The sequence below is a fragment of the Corvus hawaiiensis genome, chromosome 26 (genome assembly GCF_020740725.1).
Source record: "Corvus hawaiiensis isolate bCorHaw1 chromosome 26, bCorHaw1.pri.cur, whole genome shotgun sequence".
Classification (NCBI taxonomy): domain Eukaryota; kingdom Metazoa; phylum Chordata; class Aves; order Passeriformes; family Corvidae; genus Corvus; species Corvus hawaiiensis.
The window spans coordinates 20,012,644-20,032,291 of record NC_063238.1 but is presented as its reverse complement, the minus strand read 5'-3'; the positions used below and the strand labels follow the sequence as shown (position 1 = coordinate 20,032,291).

Below are 19,648 nucleotides of genomic sequence, written 5' to 3'. Positions count from 1 at the left end.
AGCATCTGATTCATCAGTGTTCACCACCTCATACCTTCTTTTAGTTTCTGAAAGTTTATTTCTGCTTGGTGTTTTGGAAACACATTTTATCTTAATTTTGTGCAGATTGTTGGCACTGAACAGAGTTGTGTGCAAACCCAAGTAACTCTGTAAGTCAGGGCTCATAATCACCTTTGAAAATGACCTGTTAAGTTTCTAATAGGTCATTTGTATGCACAGTTACTGAAGCTACTTGCAATAATTATGGAAAAGATAATGGCTAGGAACTCATTTGGGGACAGTTATTCTTGTTAACTGTTTAGTATTTCATCCAGGTATACCTATTTCCCCATTTTTAAATTTTCCTTTCATAATTGCAGAGTTTGCCATGGATAGTTGTTGCAGTTCAGCAGTTCTCCATTTCTTCATATCCAAGCAGTTTAAAGCTTACCAGACAAGTACTGATATGTTTTACATCTTCTATTCCAAGAAGACCATAAAGAAATAGGTTTTCATGGGAGATGCCCATGTGGTCACTCTCTATGCTTTTGAATTGTACCTGTCCTTGGGATTTAGCTTTCTTAACACATATGTGGTGCTGAAAGGATGTTTATAAAGATCTGTGTGAGCCTTTATTTCTTACCTGCTTGCCATTCGATCTCTCTGATTGATTATAGGTGTGAGGGAAATACCAGGTTTTGTTTGGTTCTCTGTGTTTTGGTGCAAAAAAGAAATGGTGTTAAATTGTGTTGGGGTATGTTCAAGTTCATGCCATCATCACATGGCTATAGTTGTGTGTGCACAATGCAGGTTTCTATGCCTAGATATAGTGTGAGTTGTAGGCATGACATCGCCTATTGTGTTGCTTGCTGCAATTCCACTTTTGGAATATTTCACATAGGAAGCTATCCCCAAAGCAGGGGAAGGTGAGGGGGAGGTGTAATTGGGGGCAGGGGGGTAGCATCTAACTTGCTTGGCTGGGGTGAGAGATGACAATAGGAGGCAGTGAAAAAGGTCTTTTGTTGCAACCAGGGCACTCTATTTGCTCTTTTGAGAAAGAAATTACTATCGCTGAATTTTAGAGACAACTACTTAATATTCTGTTGGTACCGTGGGCACAGAATAGTACATACTGATGTGTACACACACACAGAGTACCACAGGCTCTCCTTTATATCACGTGGCTGAAGATACTGGAAAGAACTTTTCTTAAGCGTCTCCCTTTGGCTTCCTGAGCACCTTGCCGTTTGAGTATTCGGTCGGGGCCCGGTTTTTTCCCGGTGGCGCGGCACAATGCCGGCTCCCTCTAGTGGTCTCACTCGCCCGTGGACGTTCCCGGCGGCGCCTGGGCTCTGCCCGGGGTTCCCGGTGCTCCCGCGGTGCGTCCGGCCAGAGGCGCCCTCTGCCCCGCCGCAGGGTTGCCGTCCTGCTGGGGAATAGTCTTCTTTTTCTCATAAAAATGGCCTCTCTACTGGTTAATCCATCACTCAGGGACACAAAATATATATGTCCAAGTAGGCCCAAAGCCAAATGTAGGGTGTTTCCATAGCACAGAGAGAGTTAAATCTACATTTCATAGATTTTTTTCATGTACAAGGAAATGTAACCGTATCAGAAAGGGTTAAGTGCATCCACGTTGAACATTCAGAGTTCAAATGCATCAGACTTCTTTACCTTGTCAATATTTTGGTTGCACTCATATCATTGAGTGGTTTCTCTTTTGTGTCTGACTTCTCGCCCTGCAGTTTCCCCTCCATTTAACACTCCCTTCAGAGTAATTGAAGGATCTTCCCCTCTTCCAGTTTTCTAAGTCTGAATGTTTAAAAAAGAAACATAAAAAAAATCACAGTAAGTATTTTTATACACGAAACAAAGTAAGTAAAACTTGGTCACATATGTGTAGAAGTGTGTGTGCACATACACACACGGGCACACACATACATGTATGTACAGAAGAAAGCCATGGAAGCTGCACTGATGCACAAAGGTCAATATTGCTGTGTTGAAGTAGGGGATTTAGGTGGTTTGATGAAAATGATGTTCTATAAATATAAAAACATTTTTAATATATTTGTTGAGGAAAAAAAATCCCAAAACTTTTAATTTGAATCTACTGGGCTTGAAATGAACTATGTATTGTACAACTGTCATCAGTCATGGCAATGCTATGATACCTGAAATTGTTTTAAAAATTTGCATATATTTTCTGTGGTTTCTCTAATAATTGCTGATTTTTCTTTCAGTTCAGGCTTCAGCTGATATTTAAAACTCAAAACATTGGGATGATGCTTCAAAAGAAGGAAGTTTTAAGCTTTATTATGCAAGACTAAGACTGCTGTGATGCTTTAAGGTCTAGAAACATTGCGTGTAATTGTATACCCCATGGGTGGTCTCATTACTTTACCTACAGCTGATTTCAGTGTCTATAGTTAAGCACGTATTTCTGAGTGTTTCTGGGGCTGGAGGCTGCCTGCAAGGCTAACCCAGCATCTCTCTTTCTGAGTGAGATCCCCTGATTGCTGTGCCAATATGAATTTGTGTGAATTCACTGGCTTCAGAAAGGGGTTGAATCTGGTTTTATACTTGTTAGTCTTAAACGACATTTATAAATTCCTTCCTTTCCCTCTTCCTTTATTTGCGTATACTATTTCACATTCACTTTTAAGAGTGCATGTGATATGTTAGGCCAGATGATTCAAACCATAGATTTGGATTTGCTAATGGTAGTATTTGCGTTGCTTGGGAGCTTATTTGTCAGTAAGTACTATTGCCTCATCTAAGAAGATACTGGGGTCCTTATTTCTTGTGAAGTTTTTGAGGCTCTCTTTCCCCCTTCTCACCTCCCCACTGCTGCACTCAGGTGTGATCCAGTGCCCAAAATAAGAGACAGTTGGTGTGACATGCAGCACTGAGGAAGAGCTGACTCGTAACTAATAATGAGTATTTTCTCACACTCTGTCTAGACAGTCAGTCATGTAAATACAAGATGTCTTTAATGGCATCATCTGATGATGTGAAATGAAGGTCTTCCAAAGTGTGTATTTCTACAAATGCTGAAGTACTGATGAGTATAATAAGTTGCACTATAGAAGATTGTCAGCGTATAATACTGAGATGGAGGAAAGCCTATAGTTTCACTTTTATCTTTCTGGTAGTGGCAGTAGGTAACAATGCCAGCACCTGCACAAGGGTTTCTGGGGGGAAATATGCTTCATTATATATTTTTGTTGGTGGATGAATACCTGTCTTGAGGGGCTGAAAGAAGCCAAAGAGTTACTATGCCTGGTCACTGAGGACCACCGGTTGTTGTGTACAGCAGCCACACTGTGAGAGCAGTCTGAATGCTTCTGGTTCTCATGAGGCAAAGAACCTAGATCTATATGGGGATGTTTATGCCTGATTTAGCAGCCACAGAGATTAAAAAATTAGAGACTCTAAGTCTTTAGTGATTATATGGGACATTTAGTCTGCTAATTTAGCTGTCTGTGTAAAATAGTAGGTATAAGCAGACTTCCTCAGACTGTTCTGGTACTTGGTGAAGAGGGAGTTTGGCTTCCTCTGCTTTCAGTATTATGGGTAAGGTCTTGCTCCCCAGACCTGCACATCTAGTCTAATGTTACAGACTTTTCACTGTTTGAAATATCACTTGGAGGAACTGGGTTTTTGGATTGGTAAAATGGTGCAGTCTGGTAGAGCAGGGGTTTAGGACCTTGATCCACAAGGTGGGGGGTAGCCTGTCGCAGGCTGGCCAGCACCACTCCACATCTTACAGGGTCTTGACTTGTCCATGACAAATTACACATTTTAAAATCAAGCCAAAAAAAAAGCCAAAAGTATACCCATTATCTTTTTGGTAGTCCCTGTGTCATCTTTTCAGATGTATAACCATGGAAAATATCACCTCCTACACCCACATTTGATTCTTTTTGAGCCTAAAGGACTTCTGGCATGTTATATAAATATAAGCAATGCCTCTTAAAAGTACAGCTGTAGTATCTTTTTTGCTTTTTGGCAGAGGAATTGATCGCCTAAAGTTTCCCTGAATTTAAATAAATTGCTTTAGATTACTTAGTGTAGTCTATATTGGAGACTTCAGTTCCAGCTAAATCTAATGAAATATGGTACCAGTATTCTCTTAGGACTTTTCTAAAATGAGTACAGCTATTCTTTACACTTTGTATGAGGGCATTAAAAATAAAGAAGTTTATCATTATTTTGCTTCAGACTTCTAGCTTTGTGTAACAAACAGTGGTTTCAAACTGAGAATATGTTTAGACTGGTTATTAGGAAGAAGTTCCTTACTGTGAGGATGATTAGGCATTGGAACAGGTTGCCCAGAGAATCTGTGGGTGCCTCATCCTTGCAAGTGTTTAAGGCCAGGTTGTATGAGGCTCTGAGCAACCTGGTTTAGTGAAAGGTGTGCCTGTCCATGGAAGGGGGGCTAGAACAGGATGATCTTGAAGGTCCCCTTCCAACCCAAGCCTTTCTATGATTCTGTGATTTCCTGTTAATTTAGGACTGGACAAACTTTGGATTAAAAACATAAATATGTTTCTGGAGACCAAATTATGAAATTTCAGTTGATGCTGGGAGAGAAAATCTTCTTACTTCTGGTGGGAAGGTGCTGTGTGGGGTTGAGTATATAAGAGCATGCAAACAATACCAGTTTGATTCTGATGGCATTTGTGTTTCTTAGATATCAGTCTAAGATAGTAGTTTGTCAAATAGCATGTAATCCTGGCAAGGATTCCAGGACATTCCAGGGACAGAAAGTGCAGAAAGGAAACGAGTTACTGGTCCAGGAAGCCTTTGGGAAAGTGCATCTGAAAGCGTGCTGGAGATTCCCTCTGTACAAGTAAAGGGATGGACTGTTAATATAGAGAGGTGGTCTCCTCTGCAGCTTGTTGGGGAGGCTGGGGCATGAGTTTGGCCAGTGGTTGCTCTGGCTGTTCTTCAGTTGTTCATGCCAGAGGCAGAGAGTGCCACTTTGTCAATTCACTTGAGCCTCAGTGTTCAGTGAACTGGGTTTGGAATAGCAGTAATACTTCCTGTGACATGAAACACAAGAGTACCACTCAAAACACACAGTTCTTAGTTGGATAGCTTGTCAACAAAAAGAAAAGATCTAGGAAACAGCATAAACAGGAAAATAGTATTTCAATACTGATTATGGGACTGTTTGCTTATTAACTGCATTAGTTCATACACAGAGGAATTCTCATGATGTTTGGTGGGATATTTAGAAGAAATCCACATTGTTTTCAGCTTCATTACAGGCGAACTGTTGTGTATTCAGCCATGACAAAGGAACTTGTAGACTTTGTTTTCTGGGGGCTTATGGAAACTCAGGGCAGCTGCCACAGTTTGGCCCTTATTTTGCTTGTCTGTTCTTGCTAAGTTTCATAAACCATTGTGGTGGTAGCAGGTCTAGATTTAGAATGTATTCTTCTTCCCTGCATTCAAGCAATTATACATGGTAAAATTTGCAAAGCCAGAAAGGGTGAAGGAGAAAAGAGGCGTTTAAAAAAAGGTGCAATTCTGACATGAGTCAGTTTTTATTAAATAACTGAAAGTGAATTTATGATAGTTTTGAAACTGTCAAAACATGTCAGATTGTTAAATGAGAGGGAAAAGTTTATTTTTCTACTTTCCCCCCCTCTTTAAAAAGGAAATTATATGGTAAGACAAGTTCATTTCTTTCAGGAGAAAATAATATGTCCAAGCAAAGCAAGCCACAACATTTTTTTCTTAATTCTGAGATTGAACTCATGCATTGCTTATTTTATAATATGTGTAATTATCTGGCCTTCAGCTGCTAAGCCATGAGTGTGGGACCAAGTTTATTTGCCAGTCAGAACCTCTCACTGTAGAGAACGGAAATCAAAGAGAATGCTTCTGCATTTGTGGTTCATTGTCATGATGTTAGGACCAGTCAAGGTACCACTGAGGACAAAGAACATGGCATAAAGCATTTTCAATATTTACCTGCTTTACATCATCCAGAAGCTCTACCAAAACCGGGAGACAATAGCACAAAAATCCCTTTCAGCTTTTGGGAGACAGGAGATTGTATTATGCTCAAGGCTTTTTTTAGCACAGCTGAAGAAAACTCTTATAACTTGGCCTCAGATAACTTCAGTGAACTCCCAGGATACAGAATTTCTTCTAGCTATTGCATATTAAATGAGCATAAATGGGTAAATTGAGTGTGCTTTCATTTATTCTGAAGAATAGCTGGTGATAGGAATTGTTCAACTATCTGAGCAGAGGAGAATGAAGATAAGACTGCAGCAAAATTGTGATATTGCTCTTGCAAAAGGGTGATCTTCAGTATGTGAGCTTCATACCCAGCATGCTAAAGAAGCAGCGAAATGTTATGTCATCTGAAAACTTTGCTGTGCTTATCCATCAGTCACTTTGCACACACTCTCTGATTCCTGGTGGATAAATCTTGCAGAGGTAATGTTCTCTGACAAAAGACGGAGTCTGAGCTGATTTCTGATACTGCATTCCTGCAAATCACCTGGGAAGTAAAAGTTATCTACTGGGGAACTGGAAACCCAGTGATGTTTCCTTTCTAGGCTAATAATGTGACTGGATCTGGTGCTGACAGATAGTTAATGTCTGTATTATGCCTGTTTGAGATCATTGTGTACGGCACAGAAACATCCATTGGGTTTAGGTCCTTATTTATTTATCAAGAAGTCAAAAGGGCCAAGAGGTGAATGGAATGAAGACTGTGCCAGTCTCAAACAAATCCCAGGCATGCTTGGCAGAGAGAGGGTCTGCAGTGATGTTGTCTAAATGTCATATTTTATGGCTGCATTGTATGACTTGCAGGTTTCCCCAAGGGTTCAGTGCATGGAGCGGATAGGATTTATCAGATGTATCAGGCTTATACCGTTCATTCTCAAACGAGTTCTTTTCAACCAAGGCAACCTTGTAATATTGTTCTGCTCAGTGTACCAGCAGGTTTCAGGGTCAGGAGTTGTGTTGTTGACAAACACTGCCTATTACTAATGGTGCTGTGTGGCTTGGCCACATTTGAAGGAGGACAAGTTCTTACTGACTGCAGGATGATAGCATTATGGATGGAAGAACTATGGAGTTTGTCCTCTTGGGTTGGACTTGTGGTTGTCTGTCTTCAGGTTCATCACCTTGAACTTATCCACAGTTTGCAAATTCCCTGCCACCCGTCTCAAAATAATCAAAATTAGTCCAATGCATCTAAGAAACCATCAGTATTAAATCCTCCAGATTTAGGTCTCGATTCCTGTAACTTGGGTGGTGGAGGCAGGTTCTAATCCATTGTGTCATATGTAGGGCTTGCTCTTTTGTGGGTTTAAAGGAAACAAGACAATGGACTCTTTTAATTTAGCAAGTTTTATTTTTATTTTTTAAATGTTGGCACCAAAGTAGAAAGTACTGTACAATCAATATAAAGCATCTTTTAAGAATCTTTCATGCTTGAGTGTACATCTGGAACTGTTTGCACTAACTAAAAGTAAAATAAATGCCACAGTGTATTATACCACAATTTTTTTTCATTTAAAAAAGGAAATTGAAAACATACCACTCCTAGAAATGCTTGACATTGAATTGGCTATTAAAATGGTATCAGTAAAGTATTTATATATTCCATATTTTGTTCCATACATCAGCTTTCCTTGATGCGTTAGACTTGGAAGTATGCCACGTGAGCTGAAATGTTGCCATTTATGAAAGACCGCCTTGTTTTAAAAATGGACTAAATCTTGTAGGGTACAGGAAGTAAAGTAAATCAGTTTGAATGCAGGCACATCTCTCGTTGCCCTGGCTCCAGCATGTTTTGTCTCTTCCTTGTTTGGTTCAGAAGCTGACTGTGCTTACAGTAAATATCAGTGTTCACCTAAATGGCTAAATATAGTGATAAAAATAGCCTCTACCATAAAAACTGAATGAATGACAAGAACAGTATAGTTCCATGAACCAAGAAATCCACAGAAGAAATATCATAAATTTAAAGCTGGTTTTACAACATTCTTTAATTATAAATGAAGCTAAATACTTCTGTGGTTAAATCACAGTTCTTCACTCTATGCCATAAAGGAGATTCAAGAATGTGTATTTCAAAATATTTTACTTGGTTTTGTTTTTAAATAAAAAATATAATCCAAAGCAAATGCAATAGATCTCTGCATACTTGAAACATGTTTTCTGAATTTATTCTAAGTCTCTCATTGCTCCAGAGGGTTGTGTGTATGGATTAGGACTAGACCGTTATTTCACCATCTTTCTGCATCCTGAACTGATTGCAGTGAACACTACAGAATGAGTTGCAGATGTCTCCTTTTCCTTCCAGTTTGGAGGACCTCTGTTTCAGTCCCATTTGATCTGGTCTGGGCTAAGGAGCACAGGTCTGTCATTGTTTAAAGGGATTCAGTGAAAGGAATTGTTGCACCTGAAAGTTACTCCCTCTGTATACACAGGCTATACTCTTAAATGTGTGATGTTGTGGGATGCTGCCTGTATGAAACTTTCAGGTGTGTCCCTCCTAATTCAGGAATATTGTTTGAAATGTCCGTCTGAAGAAAAAGATAGTCGGAACTAGTTTTGCAAGTGGGGAGTTTGGTTTGACTCAGGACCATAAACATGTTTTTGAATTCAAGAAATAGTGCAATTTTAAGACATGGTGAAAGTTCTTCCAAATTTCAGGCAAAATTCAATGTATATGTCTCTGTATTGTAAAACTGGAGCAAATGTATGTGAAATCTTACCCAGACAGGTTTTGATACGTTAAAATTAGAGTTTGTCCTCTTGAGGGATTCTTTCTTCCCCTACCAAGACCTTATTACCTCTGAATGTATGAATAGCAGAATATCCACTGAGAGTTTGTATGAAGAATGTCCATACATAAAAAGCCTTGTGAAATAACATCTTTTGAAGGAAATTACCTTACGAATATGATTTAAATACTATTTTGTCTTTAGCTTTCATATCATCAGGCTGTTTTTCAACCGTTATAGTAAAAAGCGTTGGTTGTTAGGTTTATTGTTTTTATTAATTAAGAAATAAATAATGATTTGTAGAAGCTGGAGTTACAGGCTTATGTGTCAGACACCAAAAGCTTTAGGAGTTCAGATCACAAGAACTGTTAATTCTTTTATCAGTGGTGTCTCTGCTTTGTACTCCATCGCCACTTCATCCCCTGAGTGATTTGTGTCTTACAGCTGCTGAGGTTCTCTGGGGCTGTGGGTGGTGGGACAGTGGTGGGTACAGAGCTGCTGTAGGCAGATGCTCCCAGTCCCATCACTCCCTCAGAGTTCAGGGAGCTGTATGAAAATGTAAGGAACAGGTAAACAGTAGCAGTAAGAGCAGAATGGCTCCCACAGGGGTTTTGTTTATTAAAGAGGGTGGAATAGAGAGCTGTAAAGGCTGTTCTCCTGGGTGGTGTGATGCTGGCTTCCAAGCATGTGGAAGAGCTTTGCATTTTGCATGTACTTCTTCAAAAGCCCTTTTCCCCTGCTCCCATGGAGAATCTCTGTTCTGACAAAGTAATCTTGTGCTCTGGTAAGAAATGTTTTGGGGTATGCTTGAAAGGAGCCTTAATATCTCCCTAAAGAAGGCAGAACTAGGGAGCTTACAGTCAGAGAGAAATCTGCACACCTGCAATCATACAGTAGGAGAGTAAGGTTTAGGGTTTTGCAAGGGAGAGAGAGAGGTAAAGAAAAGGTAAGTGGTATGTAAAGGGTGTTTGTGTTTACTCCTAAGAGGTCCTAAGAAAGATAATTGGGAAAATCAAACCTAATGTTACTAGATTTAGATGAGAAGTACAGGGGTCTGTGGATAAGTTCAGCAATCTGCAAACTGGGTGGCAAGCTCTTGGAGGTAGTAAAAACCATTTGGATCATGGTAGAGTGGCAACCTGAAATTCCAGGGCAAAATCAACACACTATTTCCCACTACCGTGTTCAATTTAAGTAGCAAAGCATCTCCAGCTTTTTGGGGAAGTCTCCCCCCTCTGATCTGAGTGCATTTCTGATCAAACCTGAGCTTCGAAATGCAGTGAAGGGAAGGGAGGGAGCAGGAGCTGTGCGGTTGGTTACAGCTCAGGCTCGCTTTTAGTTATCACCAGCTGAATTGGAGGATACAGGCTGTGCCTGCTTGCTGCGAGCAGCAGTCTGTTAGAGGAGCTCGATTTCTCTCACTCCTTCTTCCACCCACCTCCATCTCCTCTGTGCCTGTGTCTGCGCTCCCACATGCTTCAAATCTGTGTACCTGGACTGCCTTCCTTAACAGTTCAATGTGAGTGTTAGCAGAATGAAAACCAGATGGACCAGCAGTTCCCACTGTTATCTCCCCACCAGCTCTGGCAAGCCTCCCTTTCTCTCTCCTTTCTTGGCATGGGAGAAATATTTGCCTTTATTTAGGAGGGCTTGGGCTCACTGCTGTGCCTCTTTCCCTCTGTTGCAACATGAGCTGAAAGCTATTTATTCCCTTGTTGCTGAGGTTGGTTGAGGTGAGTGCAAGATGAATTTGGCTATTAAGGAAGCAATTAACATTTCAAGATGAGTTTTCATAGTTCTTTATATGAAATTAATGGCTTATTGAAGATAGGGATTTAACTGTTTTTGTATAGTGATATGGAAAAGAAATACCTATAGAATTTGTTTAGAAACCTGTTTTTGTTTTTGAGCATATAATAATTTACTGTTGCTTGATTTGCAAATCATACCTGTAGCAGCCTTGATATTTAAGGTAATCATTGTGGATATTCTTCTCTCCACAGCTGAGGTTTACTAACCTTAGATCAAAACTACAGATCCTATAAAATTGTATCTCTATTCTCCTCATCCTATTCTGGGGGTGTTTCACTGCTCATCTTCCCCAAACTTGTCTCTAAATTCTATATGAAATGACTCCCTTTCCCTGAGAGCTGAAACATTGCCTGTAGGCATTTCAGCAAAGGTTGAAGATGGCTTCTATAATTGCAGTACCTGACACGCTGCACCTCTGGGACTTACTTGCTCAGTTTCTTCAGTTTCAGACAGATAAAGATTGGTATCTGTTATGTGTTGTTAATTTTTTGGGGGGGGTGGGGGCTGTTTTGGATTTTTCCCTCCCTCCCTCCTTTTTTTTTTGGTAACTTTCTCGTATTTAAGTTTTCCAATAATTAAGTGTTTTGAGGCTCTTTTAAACATGCATGTTCTTTGTTAAATGTGTGCATTGCATTTAATTTCTATTATTGTCTCTCAGAGCAAATTTCAGATATGATTTTTTCATTGAAGTTTGTATGTTGTTAGTAAGAACAAGGAATTGTGTCACAAGGTGAAGTGACAGAATTTATAGAATGTGACATGTCTTGAATTAAAACCACAGACTTCTGTGCTTGCCCATTAGCAGCAACACTTACTTGCCTTACAAAATAGTTTTGTGGAGCTCAGGAAGACTTGTGTAGGGCAGTGTACAAATAAATAGCCCTGACTCCCTGAAGAACGGATGGAAGAATTTCACTTCTGCCCATTAAAAGCTAAACTTCACTGTACTCATCTTTTTTCAAGATGGCTCGCTAAACTCCTGTTATAAGTGAGAAAGCTTTAATTTTGCCTTCAGGTGGTAAATTTTGCTGTGTTTTGCCCATTCTTAATAAATGAAACATAAGGGCTTGGATGGTTTTTAAAAAAAAATTGAGGTAGTGTCATTCAAAAAGATGTTGGAAAAGAGTACACTTCTGTAGCTTTTATATCATGTGTGTTGTGTCTTTAGATCTTTAGTTGAAAGAGAACTGATGTTTTCTTCCTGGTTTTGCCTTATGTTTGTTTTGTTTTCTTGGGGAGATATGTTCCTGCTTATCTTGCAGGTTTTAAACATTAAAAGTTGTTCTTAATATGTGAATGTTCAAACTTATATGCTTATTTGAAAAGAATTGTATGTGTATGAGATGATTGACATTTTGGCATGTTCTGTTTATTTTTCTGGTGAATATGAGAATATCCAGGGGCACTGTGGTAAAGTGATCCAGGAGGTATGTGTATTTAACATAAGATTACAAAGAGAAGCAATGGAGAGGGCAGCAGGTGATACAAAGAAGAGACATGAAGAGAGCTGGCTTCAACCAATATTCCACCCAATATCTCACCTGTACTAAAGAGCTTCAGGTTTTAGTTCTGGAAGAGATGTCATAAGGGGATTTATTATCTTCCTGTCTCTTCATCTATTTTTTCCTCCTGGCTAACATGAGGGCCTTGAAGGGAGGTGGCATTATTGCAGCTCCTGGAGTGCTTGGGAGGTAGCATCTGCACATGCTAGAAATAAAACCAAAAGATAATGCAGCACTGCTACAAATGAAGTCTTACCATCTGTGTTGCACCTTCTTAAGTAAGGTTTAGGTGATGCAATTTGGGAAGAGCACACTGGAGTAGATAATCAGGTGTAATCTCTCACAGCAGATGCTGAAATGGCTCACTTCTTGCATTAGCTTTTAAGTTTTTGTCAGAGGGGGTGTGCTTGGGGAAATAAACCAGTGTGTTCCTGTGGTGTGTGTTGCAGATCGCACTGAGAAGCATTCCACAATGCCAGACTCACCTGTGGATGTGAAGACACAATCCAGGCTGACGCCTCCAACCATGCCACCTCCTCCCACTACCCAAGGAGCTCCAAGAACAAGTTCATTTACGCCCACAACGTGTAATTAGTCTTATTTTCTTCCTTTTCTTCTTTCTATTCTGTATGTAAGAAACCAAAATAGGTGAAGGGAAATGTGCATGACGTGGCAGGAGCAGCATTTGGTTTTATGGCAATAAAGTAATTAAGCAAAACAAAGTTCACGACAGGTTAATGCATCTTTAAGGTATTAAGGCATTCAGCTCAGAGTTGTGTTGTTATTTCATTGACCACTTGGTCACCCTGTCAAAGAACAGGTTTCCCAGGTACTTAATGCTCAGATTAGCCCTCTTGTGAGAAGGACAGAAAACCTTCTTCTCTTACATGCCATTATGCTGTTTAAAGGATCCCATTCCCTTTTGTGTAGAAACTTCAGGGAGTTTGTTTGTTTGGTTTTTGTTTTTAAAGTGGAGATAATTCATAATGAAAAAAATACTAATCTTCCTTCTGCTTATGTTTCAGTGAAGAATTCTGATTTCAGTGCTATATAATGTCTAGTTAATATTGATATAAAACCAAAATTAAAGTCCTTTCATAGTTTTTATCTAGAGGTTTCTAGTTTGTTACCATGTCCCTAAATCACTTAGGGCTGCATCTCTGTCTCAGGTTATTGATGTAAACATATAACAAATCTACTAGTCTTGATGTACGCTGCATTCATATCAGCATAACTGAGATTTGAATCTGGCACGTTGTCTGGACTATTCTTTTCACAGCCATGAAATGATCCACATTTCTCATACGAAGATTTAGCTGCAAATTTTTTGGTCTCTTTTATACTGCCTTGTAATAGTATAAACATGAGAATGTGTTTACATTTCACGTTTTAAATAAAACATTTCTAGAACAGTAGAATACATATGCCTAAACAGAATGAAGGCAGCATCTTCTATTTGTCTTGCCTATGTCTGTTTTAGTCCCTTTCTGTCTGTTAAATACCTTATTTAAAATTCACCTCTATGCAGAAGGCCAGCTGGAGGCCTTTGTACTACTTATCCCAGGGAACCCCGTCCTGACAATTTATGTTGAACTTAAACATTGAGGAGGGTTTGTGCCAGCTATTCACATAAACTCACATTTAACCCAGTGACCCTGATCCTGCAAAGATTTGTCTGTTTTGCTTAACTCCAGCACCTGAATCATCCTGGATGGAGCTTCACTCTGGAGCTGCTTCAGTCTGAAGTTAAATTGTTTCTAGGTTTTTACAGATCAAGCTTTCCAGCGTGATGCCCTTGCCACAGTTCAGGATGATCTTTGGCAATCATAAAAGGAATATGACAATGTTCTTTAATCACACTTACAGTCCTCAGTGTACTCACAAGATTTCTAGATGTTTATTTGATTGAATTCAGCACTTCGGAAGGTGTGTGAACCACAGCTTGATTTTTGGGGCTCCTTATTTGAAGACTAAAAGTCTAAAAAACCCTGATTTTAATTGCTTTTTACCCTGTCAGATTTTGGAGTTTGGCCTTAGCTGTTCCAGCTTGTACAATGAACAGTCACTTTTGTCAGAGTGTCTGTTACATTGATTATTACTACAGCAGGAATGCCTGCAGGCCAGAAAGATCAGACTTGTTTTCTGGTCTAGAATATATTTGTTTTCTTTGTTTGAGATGACTAAAAATTCTTGACATGTTTTAGTTTGAAATTTTAAATGCTGAATTCTTTTGGAATAGTAACATGGTTTTGTTTCAGAAATTATGTACAACTCTGCCAATTGGCAAATTCAGATATTTGAAAAATATTGCAGATATAAGGAAAGCGCTGAAATCATGGGACTATTTCTATATTTCTTTGTTGTGGGAGAAGTCTTTACCTGCCTTTCTTCTCCCTATATCTATCCTAGGTAATGAACTCCACATTTGTCTGCTTTCTTGATCATAGCCCCAGCACCCGCTGCCTAGAGCAGCCCATTACTGGTGACAGAGTTGTTGGGTGGTGGCAGGGTAGATCAGCAGGACATGTCGGTATTCTTCCCAATCCTTATTTACTAAGCTCCTGGTATGATGACTTTCGGCTTTGTGAGTTCCTTGCAATCACAACGTATTTGTTTACTCAGCTACCTCACTCCACTGCAGCACTCAGAGCGTGGTCTGGAGCCGCACAGGGGGCTGAACTTGCTGAGGCCAGCTTCTTTCTATTTCTGCATTTTCCAATTCTTGTTCTCACTAGCCCACGCAGCCAGGATAGGCAATCAAAAACTAGGATGAAACACAAGCAGAGGCTAGATAACAATTCACATAGCTTTTTCTGTAGTCCCTCCGGAAGGCGGTGACTAGACCAGCAAAAACTCCTTCAAAGATTTGTGGCAGTGATTTAAATATGGTAATAGGATAGTGATTTATATCTAGTAGTAGGTGTCCACCCTGAAAAAGGACTTCCTGGCCAAAGATGAGGACGATCTGTGAAGAAAATGACACGAGATTGGGATGTTTGGCTTCAGAGAGGCTGGTCACTGAGAAACATTGAAAGTTTTTAAAAGTTGCTAACTTGCCTTGGTTGTGCTTTTAAATAGGAAACACGTTAAACTAATACTCCTATGCATTTTTGATTGCAGACAAGTTCCTGATTTTTGATGGTTTTTTGGGATGGGTTCTGAGTGACTTTCAAAAAAGAAATTAGCAAATTTCTCCAGGGCAGTGGCCAGCTGAGTGCAGCTGCTGCTGGGTACAGTCACATGCTGTGTGCCCACACCTGTCAGTGTGCTGGCACACTTGTATTTCTAGGGAGCCATCCTTTTTCTTGCTGTCATTTTAGCTAATCAGACTCAGCCTCAACCGTGTGTGTTTTGAGTGTTGCTGTTCCAGCTAACCTGAGTGGAAGAGGATGTCCTCAATTTGATTCTCTGCTCTGTTCTAGAGTGTGGATAAGAATCAAACTGAAATTGCCGCCAAAACCTCTCTGTTGTCTTCAGTATGTCTGCATGGATCTCATTGCCATACATTTTGAATGCTTAGTACTTCAGATAGTTATTCTCACAGCAACCTTGCAACAGGAAGGAAATGCTTTCTTATCCTTTTTAGAGATAAGGTGCTGGCACGTGAAAGCAGAGAGATTTGCTCATGGTCTCTGAGAAGTCTTCTGAAGTCTAGTTTCATGCCCTTGCTTCAAGGCTTCAGGCCACAGGGAGCATTGGCAGCATTTATACCTGCGCAGACAACTTTGTGTGCTCCATATGTTAGCAGCTAGGAAATCTGTATTGGAAAAAATAACCTTCTCATTGGGTGGTGTAAGGTTAAAACGTGAAAGTCCTGTTTTATAAACACAGCTGTCAGTTGTGTGTACAAAACACAAGTAAAAATATTCAGAGATAAACTGAGGCTTCATGAAATATGTCTGCACATTTTTTTCTACCCCAAAGAGCAATTTTTTTTTGGTCTTCAATCATACATGCACTCATGCTTTTTCTCTCTCCATTTCCCTCTCCCTCTTCTTAAAATCCTCTTACAAAAGGCTGGTATTCAAATGATGCTTTTCAGGTCCCAGGAGCATTTTGAAGGGGCTGTGTGAGAGGCAGCTGCTGTTATTTCCAATCCTTACAATGTTCAGCACCAGCTACTGGGAAATAGATATAAACTGCAGACTGTCGCTCTGTCTAAAGGCTAATTATCTTTGATTGTGCAACTTAATTAATTTTGAGGTCAAGTGCAGAAAACATAAGCTGATGGATTTTCGCCTCTGTCTCCTTTTCCTCTCTCTCTCTCCCCCCAACCCCAATCTTTATTTTATCCTCCTGTCTCTTTTTCTTTCAGTAACCAATGGCACTAGCCATTCACCAACAGCATTAAATGGAGCTCCATCTCCTCCTAATGGCTTTAGCAATGGGCCATCCTCTTCCTCTTCCTCCTCTCTGGCTAACCAGCAGTTACCGCCAGCTTGTGGAGCTAGGCAGCTCAGCAAACTGAAGAGATTTCTTACAACTTTACAGCAGTTTGGCAATGACATTTCACCAGAGATTGGGGAGAGAGTGCGTACCCTTGTGCTAGGACTTGTGGTAAGCAAGTATTTTTCCTGTTCTTTTCCCTCTTCCTTGCTTGATATGTTTATTTTATAAAAGAGTGGGTCACATGCACTGCATTCATCATACTTTAGGGATACCAAACATGCAAGAGTGAAGTTCTGGCTCTTGCTGACAGAGCTAACATGAGTAGCCTTACTAGCTTCCCACAAGCAACTATTCCCTAACAGGTGTAGCCTTGACTATTTTTGCCAGTATAATATTAGGATGTAATGGTGTGAGAGGGTTTTCATTCTATACTGCCAGTACCCCTTATGTAGACATACCTTGAATCATGTAATGTAGTAAAATATGGTTTGACTTTCCTAGTTTAGTTGGATGGGGAAAGGAGAGAGCCCTACATATATAGTGCCAGTGGTTAAAAGGATGAGCTGAGTATGTTTGGACTGCAGTTACTCAGTACAAAATCTTTTCTTGGTATCTTTGAACCAAACAATTATGAACCCAGTGAGGCACTGCTGCTACTTAAGTCACTATTGATAAGGCTTTTGCTGTGATGGTATAGCTGAATGAAAATTTCAGCTCTTTCTTACCTGTATCTGTCAAGTTGGGCTGCCCTTTTACATGCAAGCTGTGAATCTGGCCCAGGATTCTTTTTACTCCCAGTAAAGTCCTCTCTCTGCCAGACATTGTTGTGTCCCATGTATTTCCTTCAGCAATAATTGGATGTACTGGGGAAGATGCTATTGTAGTGCTCTAATTTGCATCTGTTCTGAGCAGCTGCAATTGCCACTGATTTCGTTTGGAACAGAGACTGACAGCACTCTTTAGCACTAAGGCTGAGGGGTGACTTTGCAGTCTTTGCTTGTATCTTCACAAATCCCTACCTGACAGCAGTGGATGCCCTTTGACTTGAGTCTGTGTCAAAGGAAGTTTAATGTAGGCAGTATAAAATCAGTAAGTCTTGTTCTCTATTTGCTTCCATATTCAAAATAATTGTTTAATGGGGTTTTGTTTGTCACATGGGTCTCTTTGGAAGGGGGAACTAGTAAAGAAGGTGAAGGTGTCTTTGGGAACATCTACATTCCACTGATTTTCAGATCAAAACTGCTTTCCCACTGCTAATTACAGTTGATTTCTAAATTCATCTGAGGTCTTCGGAGCAAACTAGGATCTTTTCCTTGGGAAAATCCACATATCACGCTATTCCCTTGGTCAACCCTGACCGTGTGTGGAATTCATTATGACCTCATCTGTAAAGTAATGACTTTCCTGCATAGCCTAGAACATAGTAAACAGCGCTCTTTCAAAAGAAAACAGTAGAAAAATGTGAAATTAAAAAAAGATTTTGAAAACAGCAGCTTTAACTGATTCTTAAAATGTAAAAGCCTTTGCATGCTTTACACATGAGAGCTTAAACTGTACTCTAAGTAACAGGCATTGAATATCTGAGATCCTTGTGCTTTCCTTTGTGTGTTTTAATAAGGTAATCATTTAATATGCAGCATGCTTTTCTTTATTCTTACCAATATCAAGTTATTAAGCAATTTCAGAGTTCTTCAGTTACTGTTTCTCTTGCTAAGTGTTTTCATTATTTTGTCACCAAGACAGAATTTCTTTTTCTCAACAGAATTCTACTTTGACAATTGAAGAATTTCATTCCAAACTGCAAGAAGCTACTAACTTCCCACTGCGACCTTTTGTCATCCCATTTTTAAAGGTATTGCACAGTTCAGTGATCTGGAAAGTATTTCAAACCATTTTGTTGCTAGGTCACAGATGTGTGTTACAGTTTTTCTTTTTAAGAGAGTCAGGGAAATGAATAACGTGTAAGGGCTACTTTCCATAGCTTAGTGGATGTAACTGCATCTGAGTGTATGGTTTGGGATAATTTCTGGCTGCTCACAGGAACTGTCAGTTCCCTAACTATAATTGCTGTTGTTTGTTTTATATTTTTCATTTGTAGGTATAAAAGCTTTTACAAACAAAGTCTTGAGACTTGGTCATAAATATAATAAAATCACGTGCTTGTAACAAGCTGGAGTTTTGCAAACTGCGTGTTTCAGAGTAAGGGGATGTCAGGAATTCCTGCTGTCAGCCCATTTCTAAAGTGCTGCTAATCATTAGCACATGATGAGATTGTGACACTGCCATCCAAGGAAAAGACATTTCTTCTGATTCCAGCCTCTAGTGTAAACATGGTGTCCTAAGAATAGTGGTGACTGTGTCCACTGATTTATGCTTGTTCACCTTTTAATAGAAATTAAAGATAAAATCTCATCCAAAAGCTAATTAATGAAATACACACGTGATGTGCAAAATAGAAAGCAGGGAAGCAATATCTTCTTTGAAGTCAGGAAGTTACTCTGCCTCTCACCTGCCAGTAACTGCCTTCTCTGAATTGCTATGATCTGTGAGCAGTCATTGTTGCCTTCTCAGATCATGTTGTATTCTGTTTTGGTTTTGCTGTGGAGATGAATTTTCCCAGAGATAAGGTATTTATTGTTCCCATATGTTTTTTTCCATTGTCAATGTGTGGGTGGACATTTCATTATTTTAGTCTGCGTGTATAAGTTTTCCTAGCTATTCTGTTGTCCTGAAGCACTGGTATCCTCAGTGGGTTTGCTTTCATGTTTTCCCCCTCCTTGGCTGGCTGTGTCATATGGGCTCTATGCAGATAGCATAGCTGTTACCTTGGTATGCTGCCAGATGCTTTCCTTTTGGAATTGAATATGCTCTTCTACTCGCAGTTGTACCAACTCTGATATTCCTGCTTAAAACCATTATGGTTTATTTTCATGGCATCTAGTTTGTTTTCCTTTTAAAAGCCACTTCAGAATTAATTGACTTTGGTGCCAGGAGCTTGTTAGAATCTGTCACTAAAGAATTTATCAGTCAGCTTGCAAGCCCTCTGACCAGGGGAGCGCTGCGTGCTATGGACTCACATCCTTGCCCTTCTAAATATGAATCCCATAAATCTGACATGGGAAGGAGAGAGCTGCATATCAAGTCATTATTCGTACTGTTTGTTTTCATCTTTTCTTCCAGCCCATTTGAGTATACACAGTG

At 39.8% G+C, this 19,648-nt stretch overlaps 1 protein-coding gene across 9 annotated transcripts in view; it reads left to right on the top strand.

Moving 5' to 3' along the window:
• RUNX1T1 (RUNX1 partner transcriptional co-repressor 1) overlaps positions 1-19,648 on the top strand; it is a 114,759-nt gene that overhangs the window by 51,079 nt on the left and 44,032 nt on the right. For all 9 annotated transcript variants that reach the window (XM_048286442.1, XM_048286447.1, XM_048286443.1 and 6 more), the window contains 3 exons: positions 12,508-12,645; positions 16,374-16,615; positions 18,210-18,299. In XM_048286442.1, the coding sequence (XP_048142399.1) occupies positions 12,508-12,645; positions 16,374-16,615; positions 18,210-18,299 (470 nt within the window). The remainder of the gene's footprint in view (positions 1-12,507; positions 12,646-16,373; positions 16,616-18,209; positions 18,300-19,648) is intronic.